A 20,094-nucleotide genomic window follows, 5' to 3' on the forward strand; every position below is an offset into this window, starting at 1 on the left:
TTCTGATTTTGCGCCTTTATGATAAGCGCATCAACAGCAGACCATGCAGCGATTACTGGAACATCGACGGGAGTGCTATGATGCCTGCACGAAAATGCGTGGGAGAGTGATAACGGCTGCTGACAAACACGCCAGCGCATTATCGTTACAAATCTACCAACGGCATGCACCTTGAAAAATATAAATCATGAACTTCTGCTTGGCAGTACGTGTGGCTCAGTGGTTTAGCGCTGTTACCGCTCGTGTAAGCGTACTGTAAGTGTGCTAAACGCACCGTTCGCTGCCGTGTGCCCATGTGCACTGGACCACTTCAATAAAGTGTGTATTGCTTGTGGAAAAGAAGGCAACTTGCCACTGCCACATTATCCCTGCAAAATGCCCATCGCACCTTTGACGGGCCCCGCCGCGGTGGTCTAGTGGCTAAGGTACTCGGCTGCTGACCCGCAGGTCGCGGGTTCAAATCCCGGCTGCGGCGGCTGCATTTCCGATGGAGGCGGAAATGTTGTAGGCCCGTGTACTCAGATTTGGGTGCACGTTAAAGAGCCCCAGGTGGTCAAAATTTCCGGAGCCCTCCACTACGGCGTCTCTCATAATCATATGGTGGTTTTGGGACGTTAAACCCCACAAATCAAATCAATCACCTTTGACGGTCCTGTGTCAAGCGAGCACGGTAAAATTTCTCTGCGCAAAGGCAAATCTACGCGTATGTTACAGCAACGTCTCTTTTATTTCTTTCGATGCCAGTGCAAATGCGTGCCTATCAAGGGGAGCACCAGTCCGCCTTAGAAATGGTCGTGCTGCGACGCTGCTTGAGGGGTCTCGCTGCTTGCATCACACGTGCGCCTGAGCTCTTTACCCCGGATATGCAATGGACGTGTTTCCCACTACGTTATCGTACATCTGCCAGATTCGTTCCTTCGTGCTCCTTTTTTGTGGCTCGAAGCAAGGCCGCAACCACATCACGACACAGTGCATGTAGTAGCGTTGCAGTGACACTTCCCCATTGGTTACTCGCACAGTGTCACGGTGACACGCTATCTCAAAACGCCGCATCTTTTACAGAGCCAGTGTGACCGCTAACATTGTGAACACGAGAAATGCGAGACGCCACCCCATGGATGTGTGCACAACTGAACGAAAAATTACTTCGTGTGATTTTTGTCGTAAGGCACTGCATGAGGGGGCACCCTACCCCATGACAGCAAAGGACACACGAAGGTTGGGCGATGGGCGAGAGCGGGAAAGGGCTAGAGAAGGTGGTGAATGGGTTGATCGGGTGCGTCTGGCTGGCATTGATAAAAGAGAGGAGGCGTTGGTTACAGTGAGTGGCGTTGATGAAGTGAGTTTACTAGGCGACGCACTGCACGCAACTAGCTAGGGACGCCCAGCTTGACGATGCATATGTGTAGCTGTGCTGGTTTTCGTCAATGTATCGCCGCGAGAATGCACAGTCTGTTTCACTCTTTGGGGAAATCTTGGAGCGCAAGACATCGCGGTGCGACCAACGCTGCAGTCAAGTGCCGGCAGCAGCTCTTGCGTGCACAGACACTTAAAGGGCATAGTGTCAAACCACATCGTCCGATACGGCAACATGCGTCTGCAGTGCTGGCCACACCACGTGCCATGTATTCCAAGATTTTCCCTAAGTGTGAAACTGAGTACATACAGGCGTCGATGAAAAGTTGACGAGTCGTTCATCAGCTGTGCCACTCTATCAGCAACATCACCGTCTATTCCCTGTCATATGTATAGTTAGGAAATGATTTGATGGTAGCGCACTATTATGCGTATGAGCTGAAGTGTTTTTTCACGCAATGGCAAACAAAGAAAAGGTCATGCAGTTTCAATAGTGTCACCACATTATGTGTCACCACATAATGCTAATGGAGATGTGTGTAAAGTGACGGAAGTTCGAGACAGTTGATGTGTAGTTATGCTGCGTTCCTGACGGTGCCTTTGGGGATTTGTTGTACGTGCATCACAACACCTGTTGCCTCATTGATTCTCAGTAGCTTCCGGGGCCTCAAAAGTTTTCAGTGACTTCCTTGCTGCGATCTTTTTTTCCTGCCAACAGCTAGTTTACTGTTGTCAGCAGCCAGTGCACCGAAAGCGGTTCACAATGCGGCAAAATAGTGCCCTTACAGCCGGAAGTGGTAGTCGCATCTCAATGAAGGTGAAATTCTAGAGGCCCGTGCACTGTGGAATGTCAGGGGGCGTAGAAGAAAACCAGGTGGTCAAACTTTCCGGAGCCTGACACTTCAGCATCCCTCATAATCGTAGTGTGATTTTGGGACATGAAATCCCAGATATCATGTTATTAATATCTCTCCTCTTGTGTCTAGACTAGAATCGGTTAGCAAGATTGTGTGTGTGCCTTAATAGACCCAATGATTTTGTACTTTTTTCTTATTTGCCTTCTCATATGTAGGAGTTGAGAAGCTGCATTTTCTTAGGCTACAATTCCACTCGGTTGATATCTTCAATTTCTTTATTTATACTTTGGCCCACTTGTTACATCAGTTCCACGCATTCTGTGCAGGATGATTTGCCGAAGTCACATGCTAAAATCTGTCATTTTGTCTGCCTGATGCAAAAGTGTTCAGATGCATGATGTTGATTCCCTGGAAAGAATTTATTGTCTATTGAGAGGGGGGAAACATGTTGTTCATTTTGTAATAATAACAATTTTCCAGGTGTGCTGTGTTTTTGTACTTTGCAGGCACGATCAACGGCTCTTAGTTTGTCGCTCTTTCTTGTCTGCAAGTATCGACGAAAGCTGGTGACCCTTAAGAGTGTATCAAATGTAGCAAAAGATTCACAGCCCAGAAATGTGATTAGCTCATTTCATGCACTGTGCAGAGCAAGGTGAACATGCTGCTGCCATTGTTTGAGCACTTCATGGATGATGCGCCGAGGGACCAGAGCTACGACCAGGTGCGGCAGAGTGTGGTGATCCTGATGGGCACCCTGGCACGCCACCTGGACAAGGACGACCAGAAAGTCAAGCCCATTGTCAACCGTCTCATTGACACCCTAGCTACACCTTCGCAACAGGTTGGTAAAATGCCTTATGCTGTTCTGGGAGTTCAGTGGTCAGTAATGTATTAAGGCTAGAGCCTCGGATGCCTCATTAAATGTGGAAACAAGCCCTGTTCCATACTGCGCCCCACTTTTGCATTCGCTGTTGAATTCAGTGGTACGAAAATGGGGAGCGTTTCACCCCTAGTTAAAATTGTGTTAACTTCGAGAAATGTATGAAATTTTTTATCTTGAGAACCAGCATACCTAGCATGTAGACTTGTGCAAATAGTGAATTTTTGGTTCGAAGCGAATATTGATTTTGGTCAAATGACTTCGAGTCGAATTCGTATAGTATATATGACTTATAAAGAGAAATAGAAATATTTATCATGGCCTAACTAACCTCCACAATATCTTTTTTTAATTGAAATAGAGCCTTTATGCCAATGAGGGGGTCTTTTCTTTTTGTTTCATTGAAAGGAAGCCGAAATGATTTTGAGAAGTAGCAGAATTAGACTTTTGGTAAGATGCGAGTGATAACCTGTGAATTACATAACATTTAAAAATGTATATACATACAGCATATAAGCCATTATAAGCTTTTAAGCTTAATAAGATGAGAAATTTATTTGGTGGTAGGTTCAATTAATTGGGCCCTGCAGCACTTTTTCAAGTAGCCATGAAATAGATTCACTGAAAGAGCTTATTGCCTTACAAATTCACCACCACAAACATTTTTAAAATTCGTCCAGCTCGAGCGGAGTTGCAAAGATTTGTTGCACGCTGCTCTCTCTTCTCGTCCCGACGAAAGCGCTGGGGGGAAGATCAAGTTTGCCTCATGACTTTCGCCACTTTTTCTCTCGTTCTTCGAATACGCGGCTTTTCAGTGCGAACGCGCACATACGTGTGGCCAAGTGGCAGTCCCAGGAACGACTGAGCGAACCATGCCCATGGCTGATACAATGGCTGTGACGGAAATTTTTGAGCTTGTGGCATCATTTGCCTAAAGAAGAGAGCAATTTTTAGGTGACTTTGAGATTTATTGTCAATTGCAGGCTGCGTGCTGCTCTATAACATGTGACTCGCGTTTTCTCGGTAGCCTCGACCACCGAACGGCTTTTCTGACCACGGTCAAAAAGTGTTGCAGGGAACCCCTTGAAATTTGAAAGAGCTTCCCGGCAGGGCGGATTTCTTTTGTAGAAATGCTCTCACGGTTTAGCATTGTTATACTGCAGTGAAAGCATCTTTACAGGCAGTTACATGTGGATTAGTATACATTAATCCGCATGTAATCAGATTAGTATACACTAATCCGATTAGTGAATTTTGGGTTTGATGTGAATTTGAAATGAATAGCGATTTTGATCGAATAACTTAGAATCGAATTCGAATGGTATGTATGACATATAATAAAAAAAGGAATATTTATCATGACCTAACTAATCTGCACAATATTTCTTTTGAATCGAAATAGGGGCTTTATGCAAATGCCCTTTTTTTTTTCGGTAAAAGGAAGTCGAAGCAACCTTAAGTACTAGTTTCGGTTGGATGCCAGTGATAACCTGTAAGATACCAAACGCTTTAAAATTTATTATACTTGGAGCGTATAAGCCATCATAACTAACTTAATAAAATGAAGAATTGATTTGAGGGTAACATGTTCCTCTAAAGGGGTCCTGCAACACTTTTTTAAGTAGCCACGGAACCGGTAAACATGCTTATTGCCTCACAAATTTGCCGCCGCAATGTTTCTAGAATTCGTCAAGTATGAGCAGAGTTCCAAAAATTTGTCACACACTGCAATTGCATTCTCTCTTCTCGTCGTTGACGAAATAGCTGGAAGTTAAGCAGAGAGGAATGTCATCGTGAAAAAAAATACGTCACACGCATCTCGTTACCTTGAGCATCTCTTTTTTTTTTCTTCGAATACCTGCCTTTTCATTGTGATTGCGCACGTACTCGTGGACAAGCGGCGGTCTCCCGCGGCGGCACCGCTAATCTAGAGCGCGTCATGCTCAAATCAGCTAATGGCTGTGACAAGTGATTTTTGAGCTTGTAGTGTCATTTGCCAACTAAAGAAAGAAATTTTTAGCTTTGAAAATGTTTTGGGAATTGCAGGCCGCGTGCTGCGCTATAATATTTGCCCCGCGTATTCTCGGTAGCCTCGACTACCAATCGGCAGCGTTTGCTTACCATGTTCAACAAGTTTTGGAGAGCCCCTTTAAATTTAAAAGGGGGCTTCGTGGCAAGGAGAATTTCTTCTGGACAGTTCTTTCACGGCTAAGCATTTCTACATTGCAGTGAAACCATCTTTACAGGTGGTGACATGCAGAATAATATAGACCTACCTATTCATTCATTGCGAATACTTCGAAAATATTCGATAATTTAGATTGGAATCGAAGCAAATTCGAATACTCAGCTGTTCGTTTGAATATTCGAAGCATTCGAATATTCGTACTAGCCTACTATACACCTATTCGTTTATTGCAAATACTTCAAAATTTTCAATAATTTAAATTAGAGTCGAAGGGAATTCAAATACTCTGCTATTCGTTCGAATACACTTGTCGAACGTTTATTTGGACTTGACGGGAACCGCCAAAAAGTTCGAATAATTGGGAGTTCGAAAAAACGGATTCACCCGGAAAAAAAAAGCACTTTTATAGGCCCTATCGCCCAAAAAAACTGTCATGTCTGCACACATGCACGCTTCAGAGACGGTTTGCTTGAAAATAAAAAATTCTCAAGCCACTTCAAACTGAGATCGGCCGCCTTCTACCTGGTGAATTATCTCCGCTTTCTTCGTCATCGTGAGCGTCTTTGTAGCTGCCACGTTGGCCGCGTTTCTTTACTCCCGACGGCGCAACAACGGGTGGCGTCGGAGCCATTTCAGCACGCCACCGAACACGCAAGAGAGCGAGAACACAGAGAACAAGACGAACCAGGCCTAGCCGCAGAAGCAGCTAACTGACACTACTGTTGACACAGTCAAATGGCACAGCGAACAGACTTTGTAGGTGGCTTGGCTTGGCCGCCACCTACAAAGTGGTGGGGGCCAAGCCTACAAATAATAAAATAAACACTGGCTAAAAAATAAAAAGTGTCGCCACATATACCTTTCGAGATCGGCAATGGCGATTTCTGCGTGCATTTTGACACTGGCCCGACGTTCATACATAGGTAGTGCAGCATATCAGTGCTGGCAACCTAGGAAACGTATTGTTAACGTTGCTGTCAGCATGTAATGGCGTACGGCGACGCATCCGGTCAGTCAAACGGAGTCCGAATAATCGCCCCGCCGCGGTGGTCTAGTGGCTAAGGTACTCGGCTGCTGACCCACAGGTCGCGGGTTCAAATCCCGGCTGCGGCGGCTGCATTTCCGATGGAGGCGGAAATGTTGTAGGCCCGTGTACTCAGATTTGGGTGCACGTTAAAGAACCCCAGGTGGTCGAAATTTCCGGAGCCCTCTGCTACGGCGTCTCTCATAATCATATGGTGGTTTTGGGACGTTAAACCCCACATATCATTGGAGTCCGAATAATCGAATGGCGCACAGTGGGGCGTCAGAATTTTCGGTCGTGAGTTTACATTAGGATCAATGGAGAGAGTGGTGGTGCCGTGAAGATGTCTGAATAAATGGGCATGTCCGAATTTTCAGCATCTGAATAAACGGTCGGCAACTGTATTTGAACCATTCTAATATTCGCACAAGCCTACCAGTATGCTTACATTGATCAGTCAAGCATATTTCATGAAGACTTGTTTGTTATGAATCTTGACATACAGTAGAATATTGTACTGCTAAACGCTGCGTCTAAGCTGTCTGTTTTATGTTTAACACTGAATCGAAAACTAGCCTTCCTTGGTAATCAGTCCAAATATGTACAAATCTATGGTTATGTAAGGAAGAAAATAAAGCACTTGGAAAAAGCATAAGCATCGGGTGGCAGTGTAATGAAATGTGCTTGTCGCATGCCTTGCCCAGGTGCAAGAGGCAGTGGCCACCTGCCTGCCTCCTCTGATCCCGGCCATCAAGGAAGAAGCGCCGGTGCTGGTGCAGAAGCTGCTCAACCAGCTGCTCAACTCTGAGCAGTATGGCGAGAGGAGGGGTGCGGCCTACGGCCTGGCTGGACTTGTGCGAGGCCTGGGCATCCTGTCCCTCAAGCAGCTGGACATCATGAACACCCTCACCGAGGCTGTGCAGGTTCGGAACACATTTGGTACCATTTGTTTATAAGGATACGCGTTGACAAAACAACACCAGGTGGTCAAAATTTTTTGAGCCTCATAATGATATTGTGATTTTGGGATGCAGAATCCCAGATGATATTGTGTGAATGAAATCTACGAGGAGCTTTTCGAGGTCCAGATACTTTCCCTTTTGTGGCTTCTGGAGACTACTCCTTGCCGGCAGGCAGCCGAAGATCTCCTCTTTTTGTTTGTGCCTCCAATGTACGCGGACATCAAGCATGCAAAAAGTAAATGATAAGAATGCAAGTGTCATTGACATACAGTATAATTTTGATATGATTTGAGAATTCTAATGAAAGTGGCACATCAGTACTTTTACATTATTGGGTACAAATAATCTATACATGTGAAATTGAGCTTGAAGTTAAGGGGGGACGCGGCTTTGGTATCGCGAAAAATGGCAAAAAAAATCGATTTCTTGAAACTCAAGTTTTCAGTTTCTGGAACCCTTTTTCTATCTGGTTCCAAAATATCTACACTGAAAACCGCGCAGAAGTGCTTCGGAAAATTCGTTTCACCCACCTAGGTAGCAAAAATTTTTCTGGAAATGGCGAGAAAACGGCGATTTTCAAAAAATTATAGCTTCGCGATGCTTGGGCCGGGAGCCGGCTTCTTGGGCTCATCGGAAAGAGCATTTCTCCGTGTTTAACTTTCCCGCCTCAGCTGGCTCCTCCCTATTACAACAAGTGAGCAAAAAGCAAATGTTTGAAGGTCGTTTTGAGGCCCTTGATTGGCCGTGGCCGCCATGTTGCCTCAGCTCGCCTCGCCATTGGCCCGATGCTCGCTCTGGGAGATCGTCGTCTGCTGCTTGTGCGTCGCGAGGACATGGCTCTCGAAAATCGCCACTTCGTGACGTGTTCACGGTTTGATAATCACTTAAGATATAACTACGCTTTAGTTACAAGCAGTAAGCGGATGCGCGATCAGGTTACCACGAGCGTCAGCGCGGTCTACGAGCGCCGTGCGTCATTGGAGTCGTCTTAAGCCCTAACTCCGCCGACTGCGGGCAGGAACGACGCGCTAGCGCATTCGTGGCGACGTGCTTCTTCGCAAACAACGAAGCTGTAAGCGGCGGCACGATCTGATTACTACGAGTGGCCGCACCGGATGCACGATCAGATTACTACGAGCGGGCGCGCGGTGGTCTACGAGTGCGGCGCGTCATCGGAGTCGGCTTTAGGCCTAACTCCGCTGACAGCGAGACTGCGGGCAGGAACGACGCGCAAGTGCACTCTTGGTGACGTGCTTCTTCGCAAGGAATGTACCACATCACTCGCTAGCTCCTCTGAATATTGTACGGGCATTTTACGCATCGGCAGCGGACAACACAGTCAAGCTCGTCACTCCCCCCCCTTCACGGCCAAGGATCGCTCGGAACAGCGGCTAGCAGTTTCGCGCGTCGTCATTCGAAAATGCGATGCCAAGTGCAGTGCGTGCCGATTTTTTGTCTTCGTAGTTACACATTTCGCGCATCGTCATCGAACGCCGCCGGCAAGTGCATTACGCGCCGGCCGCACTGTCCACGCGGCCGCGCACCCCACGGTCATATGGAGTGCTGTCAGTAAGCTGATGCGATTCAGACGTGCTTGGAGCCGTGCTTGATATCGCCACGAACGTCTATGAATGTTCCGAGGTTAATGAATTGCTGTAGATTAGAGTTTCCACGACCGGCTGTATGATGATGCGTTTCACGGCTAGAGCGGCGAAAGAGCATGTATGAATCAGGGGCACGAATATTTATATGCCCGTTTCGTGTCATTAATTATACTGCTAGAAATTCCTGTGCCACCATACTTCTGCCCATAACATTGTTATTGGGAAAGAAGGCATAGGCCGTCATGGTGTGATCCATTTTTCTGATGCAATAAACTTCTCTCCAAATAAAAAAAAGTTCAATGAATATTTGTAATCAAGTACTTAATTACGCTAATTACAACTTCAGCGCAAAAAAATGTGTGTAATAATTTCAGTACATGGTTTTATTCAATTACAATCTTTTCTGTCATACCTATCACATCACTCCTTCATACAAAGAACTTGGTTTGAAATCCATACTTGTTCTTTGTAACTCATGTGAGCTCTCTTGTGAGCAAAGCAAAAAAGGGAAAGGCACTTGGTGGAAGAGGTGGCCTTACGCAAGATCTTATAAAGAGGCTCACCAGCTATTATGGCCTAGCCCTGCGAAGCAACACAGATGTGCAAGATATGCAAAGGGCGGTGATGGCAACACTCCACCACATTTCATCCACTGATGCCGAGCCCCATTATCAGCTGTGTCCTCCTGGTGCCCTCAGCTGGTGCAGGCACCGTTCAGCAGAAGCAGAAGGAAAGTCACCACCTCCACACAAGTTCAACCTTCCTAGCAAGGTTATAGAAGCGCTGCGGCCCATCTACCAACGCCTTTCCGACCCTCAACTGCTGGCTCGATGTAGCGGCAACAAGACTCAAAATGCTGCCGAGAGCCTCCACTCAGTGGTTTGGTCACTGATATCCAAGCAGCAGCATGCCTCCGTCTTCACTGTGGAAGCAGCAGTGCATGAAGCTGTTGCAAAGTACAATGCAGCAGGCGGCTTGCGAGCTTACACCGAGATTTGCACTGCACTAGGTGTAAAACCTGGGGCCGTTGCCCTCCAGAGGGCTGCAGAAAAGGACAGCCAGCGGGCTAAAAAATCATCAAACATGCACCAGGTGAAGAAACAGAGGACCAAAAGGCCACCTGCAGGCATGGACACCAAAGACTACTGTTCTGGTGCATTTTGATGAAGTTGAAGTGCTACAAAAACTTTGAAAGCCATTTTCTCTTAAGTGTGTTTCGGGCACTTAGTGTTGCTTGTGAAAAGTGTAGCGTGGCAGTGACTGGACCGATTTTGATGCTGTTTTTTTTTTTAATCCTTTAAGTCTTGTTGACAGGATGACATTATTCTTTACCTTGCTTAGGGCCTAGTTTTTTTTGCATGTGCTAACTAGTGCATGAGAAGTTCTGATGCAATACATGAAGCTGATGGGGATGTTATTTGTAAAAAAACTAAAAGGAATAGACAATTTTTGATAATGTCATCCTGTGTAGTGTTTTTTTGAGTAAAGATCAAAACCGCTTGGACCTTCCTGGCATGTTTTGTTACAATGCTAGGCTTTTCACCAGCAGACAATGTCATCAGATTATGTAACATAGTGTAATTTGAAAACTACTCGAGATATCGCAATGAAACTTCATATATAGCTATACGAGACACTCTTCAGTATGCCTGCCAAATTTCATTACTCTAGCTCAACAAACAAAAAGTTTTTTTCGATCGCCACCTCCCCCCTTAACATATGCGAACTGACAACAAAACATGCTCTGTTGCTGTTTTGGGATAGCAGGGACCCTGATTCTGTCCTGACTTCTGCCAGTGCGGCAAATATGGTTCCTATTTCGTGCTTGATTCTTATATGTAGGCAATTTTCGAATTGATTTTACCAGAAAAATGGTGCTTGTTAGCTTCGAATAAATAAAATACACGTATTGCCCGACACGATCAGTTACAGTCTCGGGGTTCATGCAGGTCCTTGAAAAGCCTTGAAGCTGAAAAGTGCGTTTTCAAGGTCTTGAAACTTTTTGGAAGTCCTTGAAAATCCTTGAATTTACTTTTGTTAATTTTTAATAAACATTTTGCTCGTTTCACAGACCATTACTTGTGATGCTGTGAATGTAGTAAAAGTTGCATATTTAGTGTGCCTACCGAAAAAAAAAAAAATTGATACCACCAGTAGCTTTTGCGAGGAACCACACATTTTTAATAACAATAATATCTGGGGTTTTACATCCCAAAACCAAAAGATGATTATGAGAGACACCGTATTGGAAGGCTTCGAAAATTTTGATCATCTATTGTTCCTTGACATGCACTGACAATGCACACTAGACGGGCCTCTACCTTTTCACCTTCATTGGGTCTGCAGCCGAGCACCATAACGACTGCCCCACTGCGGCGGACAACACTGTGCATTTTTGGAAACTCACAATAGGCAGGGGCAGGAGGATTTGAAAAAGAAATGTTGCATTGAGGAGGAGGTCGAAACTTACTAAAAAAACACACAAATAAATGAGAACTCACTGTTACGGAATTAGCAGCTACAGCCGACTAATATGCAGAAGAGGCAGAGGCAACTAGCGACTTGACGTGCAATATCAAGTCAAACAGCCTTAGGAAGACTGCTAACACCAAGCAGCTGGAGATAGTGGACATTGACATAAAAATTCAGGAGAAACAGTAAGGATTAGCTTAATGACTGTTTCTCTAGCTTTGCCTATTTGAATAAACGTTCGCATCTTATGTCATACTTCTGAGAGAGATTATATATGCACCTCTAAAAAACTATGATTGATAGTTCTCTAGAAAGAAAATGTTATTAGAGCCATGTTTTCGATGTTTGCTCCAGCGATGTTACCCTTTTTTGTGATATATTAGTTGTTTCAAGCTTGCATCCTCCCTGGAAGATCTGTCAATTGGGTTTCGAACAGACAAAGTGGCCCTTGAAAATTCATGCGTGCAGCTTTAAAAGTCCTTGAGAACCCTCGAATTTCTGTCATGTAAATGAGCATGAACCCTGCAGTCTGCTTATTCAGGCCATACAAAGCAGGAGAAGATTGTACTTTACTTTCCATATGGAAGATACATTTCAGGCATTTCCATTTTGAATGAATATTGACTCGCAATTACCGATCATGATGGGATCAGTTCAGAAACGGTGTACAGTCGAATCCCGCTACAACGAAACTGACGAGGCGCGGAAATATTTCGTTGAAGCAAAAATTTTGTTTTAGTGAAATAAAGAAATAAAAAAAGCATAGCTGATCTGAGCTAGCAGAACAAAGGAACGTTTATTCTCAAAATTCAAAAAATGTCCGCTGCCTCCTATTCTTTCCCAGCAGTGTCACGACGTCATTTCTCACCCATGCATAGCGAGGCCATAGTGAAAAGCACGCTGAAACAACGCCTAAAACTGCCTTCGTGAACGAACCAAACAGTTGCATTAACAGGTTAAGCTGTCCGCCGTCAAAAGTATGCGACAACGCCAACATGGAGGCAGGGTATTGTGGAGCGGCGACTTTTACATTATTCTATGCCATTCTTATCATCCATTACTCATGGCTAGTATTTTGTTGATACACTCTGATTAGTTATAACACTGGCAAAGTGCGAACATGATAAGCATCGTTATCGGAAAAAGCATCGTTCCGTGGTTGCACTCAGCAGCTGCGTGAAAGAAAACTGAGCGACTGAGCTTCAGCTTCAAGTCGTCTGCTGCTCAAAAGCACCAGTGGCAAAAGCAGGGTAGTCTCATTGCCATCGCTATCGAGCAATGCATGCATGCTGAACAGCGGCGGTTTCTGGTGGTGCCAACGCGTTTTGAAACTTCGTTGGTGCATTTTCAGGCTCTGAAAATGCATCGAAATGTTAAAGATTGGGCTTACTGCGGAGAAATAAGTATCTGAGCGTGGAATTGCATTGTAAAGTTTAGTTGAAGCGAGACGATCGAAGAAAAAGTGTTCGTTGTGGTGACAATATTCATGCATTGACTCCTATGGACTGCTGACGAGGAATCGTGAATTTTTCGTTGTAGTTTGTTGAAGCGGCATTCGTTGTAGCAGAGTTCAACTGTATTTTGATGAAGTTATCGAAAGGTCTCATAGGCAGGCACTATGTTTTCAGCCCACAGTGGCAGTTGCTGTTGAAACAGCCAATAGGGAACTAGGCTGAGTCAACAGGATGGCTGCATTCATTGCGAAATCAGTCAGGCTTAGTTCTCAGTTTTTGCTTTGGATGTTCCATTGGGTGGTGGGAAATAATAAAGATTACTTCTTGAGCCTCAGTGTTTTCATGTGATCCTGAACCTCTTAAATTGCAGTCTGCATTTACAAATTTATTTAAATCAGCTTCTAGACTGTGCTTCCAGAAAAGTGATATCGATGCTGCAAAGTTTTTTTCGCTGATGCCATAACGAGTGCTATACCAAAATGTTCAGCAATTTTCGTAACCTGATTCCAACATTAAGATAATGTTTGTGCAGTTGGTTGGTGTAACACAGTATATTGCCCCTAAACACTTTGCAATGTAAAACAGGGCTGATAAGTTCAAACAAGAAACACATCAGTTACATGGCATGCTTCATCTTGTGTTTTCTTGTAACTTTGCCATACAGGACCAGCATGATGCCGTTGCAAGAATGTTGCCGAGGACATGTGAGAATGATGGGCACTCTGGTCTTTTTAAATGGGCTGGGTGCAGGGTTATATTTCATCAAACTGTGTTCGATGTGAAAACTCAGACTTTGCGAAACAGTCTATTTCATGAACGAGTGCACAGGCAGCGACTGTTTGTGTATACCACTTCAGTTCAACGAGATGTTCTGCCTGCAGGACAAGAAGAATGCCCGGCGCAAGGAAGGTGCCCTGCTGGCCTTCGAGATGCTCTGCTCGGTGCTCGGGCGCCTCTTTGAGCCGTATGTGGTGCACGTCCTGCCACACCTGCTGCTCTGCTTTGGCGACAGCAACCAGTATGTCCGCGAGGTGAGGCGCTGTCGTGCGTAAAGTGGGCCAACTTATGCTGCGAGATTCCGTGTGCACTACAGTCGATGCTGGGCCACTGTGATGTTCCAGATGCAACTCCATTTCACCAGGGGAAATAAATCTGTATGTTCACTGTGGGGTCTCAAAGCGAACGCCGCTCTCAAAACACACGGACACGGCAGACGCGGTAGGGCAAACCAAGGTGTCGTGTACATTTATTCAATTACTTTTTATGTCGGCGATTTTGTAAGCCGAATCAATTACATCTCTAGTGATGAACACGCTAAACACTACCTCATAAATATTTCAATCTACTCAATTAACGTAACAAATGCAAGGCAATGCGAAGGCGGTGTCGCCAACGCTCGACTCACCATGAGGGGCCCACATAGAAATGATCCGCAGCGGCACACCATGAACCCACGGTGGGAGACGACCGTTTGTGCCAGCCGCCGCACACCAGAAAAGACTCGTTTATGTCTCGTGCCGTCACCCAGCCTTGCCACCAGGCGTCAACACGCGACACTGCAATTATGATGATGGTGAACCCTGCGCCACCTACCGCTCGACGGTTGTTAAAGAGACACTAAAGGCAACTATCAAGTCAACGTTGATTGTTGAAATAGGGAACCAAAGCTCAAGTTTGCGGAGCGATGACAATGCTGCGCCTGGCCCTGGCCGCGAGCTATGGAACACTTGGGGAGAGACGTGAGAGAGGTCGCAGGCGAGTGAGTGCGTTTAGTCGAAACGAGAGCATGTGCGACACGTGCTCAACGCGTTCTGCAATCGGTGTGGCGAACTCGGGCGCCGTGCAGTCACCTTGGCGTACTAAAATGAGACGCTCGCTGTGCGAAGTTGCCTTTCCGCGATGGAAGAAGCGGCCGCATGGAAGTATCGCCGAGGTTCGAAGTGTTGTGTTGTGGGCTGCTACAACAATGCAGAAAACACCAAGGGATGCTCTCTACATGTAAAGCTGTAACAGTTTCCCATCTAGTCACAGCCGGCGAACACAGCCCGGGGGGGGGGGGGGGGGGGGGGGGGGGAGGGGGGGGGGGGGGGAAGGCGAGCATTTCAATTTGACTTGCTGTGGTTAAACTTAGCTTGCTGCTTCGTGGTAGCGTGAGCGGGTCGTGGGCAACATGGAGGATATGACTAAAACTTCTAGGACATTTTAATGCCATAATCCTATAACTTTAGTTTTTATTTATTTTTTCAGCATGCTGCAAATAGTACACACATCACAGAACACGGCTGCTATGTACTGCTAGATACCACATCAAAACAGCAATTATATGCATTCCATAAACGTCAACACAGCACATCGATAGAGTTTGCGGCTTCATGTCGGCAGAATGAGACTTACCTAGAGGCATATGTTGTACGCGGTATTATCACCGCGGACCCGAGAAATGCATTTCACAGTGACTCTGGCGTCCTTGTCTTCCGTCAACTGCTCCACATCCTAAACTTGACTAACAAGCTTTACTCCTTTGGTTTGATTCACTTCTCGGAAGTGCTTGTCCAGCTCAGAGATCTTTGTAAAGCCCCACTGCAGGCGGTACATTATCAGGTGACTCAAACGCAGGGCGCGCTCTCTGTACAAGCATGCAAGCAACCGGCAGCGCATTGCAGCGGAGGGAAAATGCGCCATCTACATCCCCGATTTCCACTTTTCTATCAAAGCTGGCGCTGCCTGTCCGGAGTCGCAGCGCCACCATGCGTTGTTTTGGCTTACTATAGCAGTCCAGAAACCTCGTAGTCTTACTTTTGTGCCTAGGAAGGGCCTATTTTGAATTAAAATCGCGTTTTAGTGATCTGCATCGGGTTAGCGCACTTCAAATTACTCGCCTCAAGAAGCAGACTGACCGGACCGAGTCACGTCACTGTTGCCGTGCACAATGTTGCCCGGCTTTACTGCGCTAGTGGCAACAGAGCGCAAGCAGCGGGAGACACAGCAGCAGCAACGGCCATTTATCAATTTCCCGCTATTTGCTCCGAGATTTCAGACATTTTTGGTTCAACTGCGCCCCGCTAGATGGCACCACCTGTCCTCGCACCACTCGCCATGGCGACGTCCGGTGGTTCTTTTTTCCTGAATTAAACAAACAAGCAGCATTTTATTGCGTCTCTTGATCCAAGGAAGGTTCTTTATTTAGTGCAGCTAGATCGATTACTAGTGATTAATTGTAGGCGGTCCGTCTGATGTCATCGGGATTATTTCAAAAATGTCCCACTATGGCGCATGTGTTCTTGTGCGCTTACCTTAATTTCTTGGTAAGTAGGTTGATAATATTGTCGTTTTAGATGTTGTCATACATTGAACTGTCACTCTGACGTAAATTGTTATTTGACCTTAGTGTCTCTTTGACCCTAAATGCAGCCTATCTGCAAGACACGTGTGCACCACAAGGCCCAAACGACTTTACAGGGGGTGATAGCACCCTCACATCACCTAGACACCTTCTCGGGCTGTGCCTTGAGGGCGGGCTTTTGAATTTACAGAAAAATTGCAAGTCGGCTTTCTTTGAGCAAGGTTTGTTTGTCTAGCAGACAATGTGCCTTGAAAAGGAAGTGTTGGTTAAATAGATATTATGTGTGAAAATACTGTCGTTTAGTTGAAAACATATTTGTGTTAGTTTGAATGCCAGGAGCAAAATTGTTCGAACAGGTGGGCTCCCTGAGAGGGCAGTGTTTTCGTGAGAGAAAAGTGAGTGCACAGGTACATACTGATTGGAAAGTTTAATGGTGCACCCAAAAACACAGGTAAACTGCTCTAATTCCTGAGTGTTGAATTACAGGGCCTTAGTAGTCTTTCTCCAGCTATAATCAGTGTGCTAGATGTGCTTGCAAACTCTTCTTTCTTTCGACTCCCCCCCCCCCCCCCCCCTGTCTTTTTCAGGCCACGGATAACACTGCAAAAGCAGTGATGAGTAAGCTCACAGCACACGGTGTCAAGCTGACTCTGCCTTCGCTTCTTGCTGGCCTGGAGAATGATCTCTGGAGGACTAAATCGGGTGAGAATCAAGCACGGGTACAAGTCTGAAGACAGGCTTTTGCATGGAAACCAGTGATAAGGGGGATTTACTGTTTGAGTGCTTGTAATATATACTGTAAACTACACTTGTGCAAATATTCAAGCACTTTGAATATTCAAACAAACATTAAAGCATTTGAAATGAACGAATAGGCAAATAGCAGTCAGCATGTGCCTCCTTGTTAAAGTGGTTTCACTTCAGTGGAGGGTGCGATACCATGAACACACCTTTCCAGGAAAAATTTGCAGTGCCACAAAGCTTCAAGGAACATGTGAGAATTTGTGACAAATTTCTTCATCACCTGTACATAACTATTATCGCAGGGTGATCGTCATCATTTGTGGAGACAAATCTCAAGTTTGTTCTGTGCCTCAGAGGTGAACGATGTTAAGTAAGCCACCATCGTGCACAGTTTCCTCATGGGCCTCGGTGATAGGGGACGACTTATATTGCGTCATCTCAGCTGACAACAGTGCCTCAGGGAATTTTTCTGCTTACCATATTTACTCGCGTAATGAACACACTCTATTTTTTCCGAAAAATCGAGTTGGAGGTGCATTTACTATGCGGGGCAAGCTTTATGAAACTTTTTTTCAAGATGAGCTATAAAATGCGGTAATGCAAAAAAAAAAAGATGAAGTAAATAAAAAAGTTAGATGACTTAGCCTTTTGCAATTTGCATACGCGTACACTGTTGGGAAACAGCTTCTTTGTTGTACTTAACTCATCTTCGGTGGTTGATAGCGCTCTCTTCCGCAAGCTGTCCCCACGCCACTCGCGCACTCCCTAAAAGCATTTCACAGCTTTCTTCTCTCAATCGTTTAACCGCGACAGTGGTATCTCCCGTGATCTCGCCGGGTACTGAAAAGCGAGAGCTACGATGCACTTTTCAATCCTTGTGGCAACCTCGCACGACGACCACGACGACGTCATTGACATTACAGCAAGCAACCAACATTGTAGTGTGCTTCCAGTGAAACATCAAAACAAACCATCAATAATAAAATACGGCAGCCGCCTCTCTATCTACATGAGCAGTGACTGTAGAAGGGGTAATCTTGCATTTCATAAAGCATGCGCAGATAACAAGCATGAAGAGCTAATTGCAGCTGATGCGAGGATCGAAGGTGCTACCATGTTTTGGGAATCGTCAAGTTGGTTTTGGGCAGCAAGCGATTTTTTATGGTTTTTCAGAAACTTGTGACGCAATGGCTACGAATGGCCCTTCACAACAGCCATGGTGACAGGAAACTCTGTCGTCACTCAAAAATCGCATGCATGTGGTTAGTCCTTGAAGGGCCCGCAATTTACCCAGTGATCCAAATTCAGTTGTGGGGAAAATGTGTGTGAGTGTACGATGAACATGGAGCCATGAGAATTTTCGAAGCATCGCTCTAGTAGCGGAGTTAGATTGTTTGATTAGGGTAACATCGAAACCGCGAACATCCCTCCTTTCACTCTCTGTTGCGCTACGCTACATGATATCCTCTCCCAAAGCCATTTTGCCCTCTCGTTGAGCCCCCCTCCACGCCCCTTCCAATCTTGCGTGTCATCGCTGACGCGCTGCTTGAAACACCGTCTACTTCCGGTTTCCATGACTCCGTCCGTCGACTCCGTATGTAGCTGCGTGCTTGTTGGCGAACCGCGGCTGTCTTGCTTATACGAATCGTGCCGGTATGGACCCTGCATTGCGCTCACGCCTTTAAAGGATCGCCAAGACGATGGACCCGTACGGGGACACGCTGTGCCAGACAACCGCCATAGCTGATTCATGAGGGAGTACACGCACGCGGGCAACATAATAAACAACAAGCATAGTGGACAGCTGCTTGCAGACTGATCGGAAGTCATAGGCTCTTGCTCGGCCAATCACAGCATATTTGGATCGGCACGTCAGAGATATTGAAACGGCGTGTCACGTGGAGGCACAAAAGGCCCCCAAAAAAGGAAGGATTGTTTCTTGAAATTTGTGGCGTGCCGGGGGCTCGTAGCACTGCCACTTGTAGAATCGTTGATTGTGACGGCATTCTGCACATGATGCGCGTGTTTACTTGAAACATTTGAAAAGATTTTGAGGGTGGTTTGCGGGCGCTTTAAAGTTTGGCATTCGCAGGAAGCGACCGTTGGTTGCCGCGGACAGTTTCGTGACCTTCGCTCGCTCTGTGTTTGCCAGCTGCGATGTCTTTACACTCGCACCATTCGCTAAAAAAAAAAAAAAAAAAAGAAAAAGAAAAAACGGAGGACATGTTGCATACAGATGGAAAAAGAAACGATACGGCGTGCGGCAGCGGGCGAAGTGGGGGGGAGGGGAGCAAGCAGAGGTGGCTGAGGAAGATATGGTCTATTAATAAAAAGCGGAAGAGATCCAACCGGCAAAGAGGCGCCATGTGTCTGTTAGCAGGACTGCAGCAGATGAATGCACGGGGTGTGTTTCATATGAAGGGGAAAAAAAATCAAATTTTTGACAACCTAAGTTGGGGGTGCATTCATTATACGTGTGAATTCATTACACGAGTAAAATACGGTATTGGCATTTCTGGGCACCACCTTGAACGGGAGTACAGAAAGCCATGTCATCGTTGCAGGAGACAACGTCGCTGTTTTTGACTGCATCAATGCTGATATCGTCGCTTACATTGCCAATGCTGCTGAAGTGGACCTGTGCGGTTATGAAGATGCTAACAACACCACTAAATATTTTACCTTGCTACAGAGCTTGCATCGGCGCACACCATCAATCACCGCTATTGTGGTTGAAAGTACGAAATTTGCTTATTTGAAAGCTTCAGTGCAAGATTAATGAGGATGGCTTGATGAACTTGATGGCACGCTAGAGCCAAGACAAGTCTACAGAATATTTTTACGCGAAACAAAGTGTACAGGGGTGGAAGTGCTGCACCGATTGCACCATGTTGTGCCAATCTGACCTACTGCGCCTAAACGGCAATTTGCACATGCAACACCAAATTCAGTCTAGAGTTTAATCATTAACCCAGCAAACGCGTGGGCTACTCAAAGGGCGCAATCACATTTATATCAAACGTCGTATTTCGAACCATGCATAAATCTTGTGCCACGTGAACGCAATGCATGATTCTCGTTAAGGTGGCGTTTGTGTGCACACCTCATTATGCGCTTCTTTCTTTCTATTTTTTGTTTCCGCACCATTATGCGTGTAATGCTGCCTTTCGCAAACCGCGCCCGAATGACTGGGAATGATCTAGATAATCT

The 20,094-nt window shown here is 45.8% G+C and overlaps 1 protein-coding gene across 1 annotated transcript in view; it reads left to right on the forward strand.

Moving 5' to 3' along the window:
- Nucleotides 1-20,094, forward strand: part of LOC119167548 (lethal (3) 80Fj) — a 331,845-nt gene that overhangs the window by 186,089 nt on the left and 125,662 nt on the right. The window contains exons 30-33 of the mRNA XM_037419055.2: nt 2,860-3,054; nt 7,010-7,228; nt 13,679-13,828; nt 16,728-16,842. Of these exons, the coding sequence (XP_037274952.2) occupies nt 2,860-3,054; nt 7,010-7,228; nt 13,679-13,828; nt 16,728-16,842 (679 nt within the window). The remainder of the gene's footprint in view (nt 1-2,859; nt 3,055-7,009; nt 7,229-13,678; nt 13,829-16,727; nt 16,843-20,094) is intronic.

This window comes from Rhipicephalus microplus, chromosome 3 (assembly GCF_043290135.1).
Source record: "Rhipicephalus microplus isolate Deutch F79 chromosome 3, USDA_Rmic, whole genome shotgun sequence".
Classification (NCBI taxonomy): domain Eukaryota; kingdom Metazoa; phylum Arthropoda; class Arachnida; order Ixodida; family Ixodidae; genus Rhipicephalus; species Rhipicephalus microplus.